The sequence below is a fragment of the Cebus imitator genome, unplaced genomic scaffold, assembly GCF_001604975.1.
Source record: "Cebus imitator isolate Cc_AM_T3 unplaced genomic scaffold, Cebus_imitator-1.0 Scaffold607, whole genome shotgun sequence".
Classification (NCBI taxonomy): Eukaryota; Metazoa; Chordata; class Mammalia; order Primates; family Cebidae; genus Cebus; species Cebus imitator.
In genome coordinates, this window is record NW_016107922.1 from 496,614 (window position 1) to 502,182 (window position 5,569).

Sequence of the window (5,569 nt, forward strand, 5' to 3'; positions counted from 1 at the left end):
TTTTTTTTTTTGAGATGAGGTTTTGCTCGTTGCCCAGGCTGCAGTACAATGGCGCGATCTCGGCTCACTGTAACCTCTGTCCCCATCAGGTTCAAGTGATTCTCCTGCCTCAGCCACTTGAGTAGCTGGGATTACAGGTGACCACCACACGCCCAGCTAATTTTTTGTATTTTTGGTAGAGATGAGGTTCCACCATGTTGGCCAGGCTGGTCTCAAACTCCAGAACACAGGTGATGCACCCACTTCGGCCTCCCAAAGTGCTGGGATTACAGCCACTTCACCCAGCCCATAAGTTTTAATATATCCTGGTCTGGGAAACTTGCTTGGCCTTGTATCAATTTCTATTACACAGGAGCCTAATAACTTGTGGTTGGTAATAGGTGGAAAAACGAACAAATGAAGGATTTGTATCCAGAAACTAGAACATAAAGGAGACCAAAATGTTTCTCCTGAAGGTTAAAAGTGGGCAACTTTGGGGGTAAAACAGCATAGTTCCTTTTACAGCTTTAAAAGCTTACGTAAAAAGCTTAAGGTCTCCCCACACTGCAAAAATATTCTGTCTTGAATAACTTTTTTTCTTCTAATTTCAGAGGATTTCAGTACTACAGAGCAAAGATTTCCATTTGAACCAAAAATTTCGGATAAAAAGAGCCAAACTGGCTGGGCACGGTGGCTCACACCTGTAATCCCAGCACTTTAGCAGGCCAAGGCAGGTGGATCACCTAAGGTCAGGAGTTCAAGACCAGCCTGGCCAACATGGTGAAATCCCACCTCTACCAAAAAAACAAAAATTTGCTGGGCATGGTGGCGGGCACCTGTAACCCCAGCTACTCAGGGGGCTCAGGTGAGAGAACTGGTTGAATCTGGGAGGCAGAAGTTGGAGTGAGCCAAGATCGCACATTGCACTCCAGCCTGGGCGACAAGAGCGAAACTCCATCTCAAAAAAATAAATAAATAAAAAAGAGCCAAACCAATTGACATATGCAGCAGAATCCACATTCCTGGGACATGGGCCAGATTCACAATCACATCAATAATCCTAGCTTGGTTTTTAGCCAGAGGCATTCAAGGAAGCCAAGATAATTCAGAGCCATCCTAGGAATCTGGCTCATTCCTGGGACTTAAATTCAGGCTTACCTGAACACCCAGAGGATGCTGAATTGTATAGTTAGTGACTAACCTTTAGTTAAAGGAGAGTGATTTTTCATTTCCCTAGAGATTGAAGATAAATAACTTGTAGGGACAATGAAGTCCCCACCTGGGTGTAGGGTAATCAGGTAGGTCCTGCGCATCCACACAGCACAAAAATGAGTAAGATTTGTCCAGCACGTGAAACTATTTATAGTCTGGGGAAGATTGGGAAGGGCAGGACAACAGCAAGCATTTACAAAGCACCTGTTATTTAACAGGCACAGCAGTAAACATTTCCTGTGTTATTTCATTTAATTTCTAAGTCAATGTTATGAGGGATGAAATAATAGTTCCATTTGAAGATGAGAAACCTGAAGCTTGGATAGGTTCTACCACTACTATAAAAAAGTTATACCTGGAACTCTGGCGAGTCCAACTACAAAATCATTAATCCAGGCTGTGCTCGCGCCATCTTCTGGTTGGGTGGCTAGGAACCAAAGATCTCAGACACATTTTTGACATGATTAACTAGTAACAGAGAGCAGAAAGGTTGTCTAGATCAGTGATACTGTCCTCTGACAGGGACATTCATGTCCCCTTATTTAATCTTCACTTTAATTGGGTATGGTGGCTCATGCCTGTAATCTCAGCATTTTGGGAGGCCAAGGCAGGAGGATTGTTTGAGCTTAGGCGTTCAAGAGCAGCCTGGGAAACATAGCTAGACCTTGTTTCTACTAAAAACCAAAAAATCTAGCCAGGCACAGTGGCATGTTCCCGTCATCCCAAATACTCAGGAGCCTGAGGTGGGAAGATCGCTGGCGCCGGGGAGGTTGACGCTGCTGTAAGCCATGGTTGCACCACTGCATTTCAGCCTGAGCCTGGGCAACACAGCAAGACCCTGTCTCAAAAAAAAAAAAAAAAAGACAAAAAGAATCTTCATTTCTATATGCTTTCTTTTTCTTTCCTTTTTTTTGGAGACAGTGTCTCACCCTGCCGCCTAGACTGGAGTGCGGTGGCATTATCATGGCTCACAGCAGCCTCGATCTCCTAGGCTCAAGCAATCTTCCCACCTCAGCCTCTCAAGTAGCGGGCACTACAGATACACACCACCATGCCCAGCTAATTTGTGTGGGTTTTTTTTTTTTTTTTGGTAGAGACAAAGTTTCACCATGTTGGCCAGGCTGATCTTAAACTCCTGGCCTCCAAGGATCCACCCACCTTGGCCTCTCTCATGCTGGGATCATAGGCATAAGCCACACAATCTCCCTATGCTTTCATTTTTTGCAAGCAAATCAAAGAATCCCAAATTCACAAATGGACTTTTTAATTCTATTAAATTAATAAAATTAGGGATTCCCAGGGGCAGCCGGAGGTGTGGACTTAGCCTCCCAGACTGCTCTGGGAAGATTTTCTACCATATCTCCCTAGAGCATGAGATCCTGCTGCACCCACGCTACTTCGGCCCCAACTTGCTCAACACGGTGAAGCAGAAGCTCGTCACCGAGGTGGAGGGGACATACACCAGAAAGTATGCCTTTGTAATCACTGTAACCACCACTGACAATATTGGTGCTGGTACGATCCAGCCAGGCCGAGGATTTGTCCTTCATCCAGTTAAGCACAAGCCCATTGTTTTCCGGCCCTTTAAAGGAGAAGTCGTGGATGTTATTGTCACTCAGGTCAACAAGGTTGGACTCTTCACAGAAATTGGGCCTATGTCTTGCTTCATCTCTCGACATTCCATCCCTTCAGAGATGGAGTTTGAGCCTAACTCCAACCCACCATGCTATAAGACAATGGATGAGGATATTGTCATTCAGCAGGACGACGAGATCCACTTAAAGATTGTGGGGACCCGTGTGGACAAGAATGACATTTTTGCTATTGGCTCCCTGATGGATGATTACTTAGGGCCTGTAAGCTGAGCCTGGTGGACTCCTACCCTTGGTCCTGATCTAGGAAGTGTGATTGTCACACTTGCTGTGTTGTCCAGAGGTCCAGTCTAGCTGCTGTTGTGGAGGCAAGGAAGGCAGCTCATCCCTGGAAGGTTCTTCTTTTGGCTTAGCTACTGCTTTCTGATTTTTCAGTATGTGTTCTATGTAAAAAAGCCCTTGGTTCTCATGGAAGTATTTTTTTTTTTTTTTTTTTTTAGCAGGAACAATAAATTTTAAAACGGCTGTGTAGTTGACTGCTTACTAGCCCCTCTTTTCCTTAGACTGATGCCTCTGCTAGCCTCAGCCACCCAGGGGATCTGACTAACCCATTTGTCAAGGTTTAATGTTGACCTCATTGAAGTCAAGGCTCTGATGTTGGGTCTTTGGCTTCCAGCAAATGATACCATCATTAGGGGCATTCTGAGTCCTGATCTAATTCCAGAATGTCTGCCCTTCTCCTGCCCTTAAAAGTAACCAAGAGTATAACTGGGAAGGAAGGGAGAGGAGACAGCAGACAGCGAGAGATGAACAAGAGGCTAGTAATGACACAGATTGTGGGATCTCAACACAGCCCTTCCCAAGGTGGGTATCTAAACAACAGTGTATCACTATTCTAAACTGAACTGAAAATGTAAAAGGGCTCAGAATCTAGTTAAGGTAACACAAAAATGTATGAAATGCCTACAGGATTAAACAAACATGCCACTTTTCCCTGACACTAATAAAAAAATTAATAAAATTAATTTAATTATATTAATAAAAGTCAAGAAACTCGATTATTCTATCATCTGTGGGTATTTAAAATACCTTCAAAAAAAGGTTAAACATTTTTTTTTACAAAATAAAAAGGTTAAACATTTATACATATCACAGATTCTGACTCATTTTCTACTTTTAAGCTGACAAAAATAACTTTCCTTTAAGTCACATACAACATTTTCCTTACAAGCTGAGACTAACCAAAATAAAACTCAAATCCTTTAATTTTTTTATTTTTTATTTTTTGAGAATGGGGTCTCACTATATTGCCGAGGAAGGTCTCAAACTCCTGGACCCAAGCCATCCTCCTGCCTCTGCCTAGCTAAGTGTTAGAATCCTTAAAAGTGGAAATGTAACACAAAGGATCTCCCCAATGTCACCATTAACACATACTTTGCTTAATGACATTTCACTTATTTCTGCCTAAGGAAATACCTTTCACAGAACTACATTCATAAAATCCAAAAATGTTACATAAAACAGACTATCTCGGCCGGGCGCCATGGCTCACGTCTGTAATCCCAGCACTTTGGGAGGCCAAGAAGGGTAGATCACAAGGTCAGGAGTTCAAGACAGCCTGGCCAAGATGGTGAAACCCCGTCCCTACTAAAAATACAAAAAATTAGCTGGGCGTGGTGGTGGGTGCCTGTAATCCTGGCTACTCGGAAGTCTGAGGCAAAGAACTGCATGAGTCTGGGAGGTAGAGGTTATAGTGAGCCGAGATCAGCCCACTGCACTCCAGTCTGGACGACAGAGCAAGACTCTGACAATCTATTACACAAAATTTGAGATAACATTATTCTAGAAAGATCCTATGCCAATTTATACTAATCTTTATAAATTCTCATAAAGCATAAAAGTCTACCTTTACAGGCAGGCTTCTAATAAATCTCCATTACTGTTTATAATTATAATAGGTTTTCTTTTAGAAGTACTTTGTAGTGTTGGATGACTCTGCAACAGCACTGATTAATGTAACTCCACAAGGTATCCTGATCTCCAGAATATATCATGACATTATTAAAGCAAATCAAACACAGACTGGGAAATTAATTTATGGCCAATCTCATTTCTTGCAATAAAATTATCTCTTTCCCTTCCAGCGTCCTGGAAAGCAGCCATAAAGTAGATAAGCTTTGAAGTCAGGCCTTCTAACTCATCACTTTAGCAAGGAAAATAAGCTTCTCGGATCTCTCCTCTTTATTATTTTTTTATTGAGACAGAGTCTCGCTATGTCGCCAAGCCTGGAGTGCAGTGACGTAATTTCGGCTCATTACAACCTCTGCCTCCTGGGTTCAAGCAATTCTCCCACCTCAGCTTCCTGAGTAGCTGGGATTACAGGCATGTGCCACCATCTCCGGCTAATTTTTTTATTTTTAGTAGGGACGGGGTTTCGCCATGTTGGCCAGACTTGTCTCGAACTCCTGACCTCGGGGATTCTGCGTGCCTCAGCCTCCCGAAGTGCTGGGATTACAGGCGTGAGCCACCGCAACCAGCCACATCTCCTGTCTTATATAAAATGGGAAAAAAGCACCCACCACAAAGAGTTATTGTGAAGAGATAAATGCCCAATAGATAGGCGCTCCCACTCACCAATTCTTTTCATGCTGTAAAATTTCATTATCAGAGGCCGGGCGCGGTGGCTCAAGCCTGTAATCCCAGCACTTTGGGAGGCCGAGGCGGGTGGATCACGAGGTCAAGAGATCGAGACCATCCTGGTCAACATGGTGAAACCCCGTCTCTAC

General features: G+C 43.4%; 2 protein-coding genes across 2 annotated transcripts in view; one reads left to right on the forward strand and one right to left on the reverse strand.

Annotated features, from left to right (window-relative positions):
- Positions 1-5,569, reverse strand: part of BCL2L13 (BCL2 like 13) — a 50,419-nt gene that overhangs the window by 42,538 nt on the left and 2,312 nt on the right. The window contains exon 2 of the mRNA XM_037734334.1: positions 413-418. The gene's annotated coding sequence lies outside the window, so the exon portion shown is untranslated. The remainder of the gene's footprint in view (positions 1-412; positions 419-5,569) is intronic.
- On the forward strand, positions 2,373-3,257 carry LOC108294859 (DNA-directed RNA polymerase II subunit RPB7). The gene has a single exon (XM_017516859.2). The coding sequence runs from the start codon at positions 2,400-2,402 to the stop codon at positions 3,054-3,056; it is 657 nt and encodes a 218-aa protein (XP_017372348.1). The 5' UTR covers positions 2,373-2,399; the 3' UTR covers positions 3,057-3,257.

Bases quoted from the DNA above. Each gene is read 5' to 3' on its own strand.
- LOC108294859 (XM_017516859.2), top strand. From the start codon at position 2,400: ATGCTTTCATTTTTTGCAAGCAAATCAAAGAATCCCAAATTCACAAAT.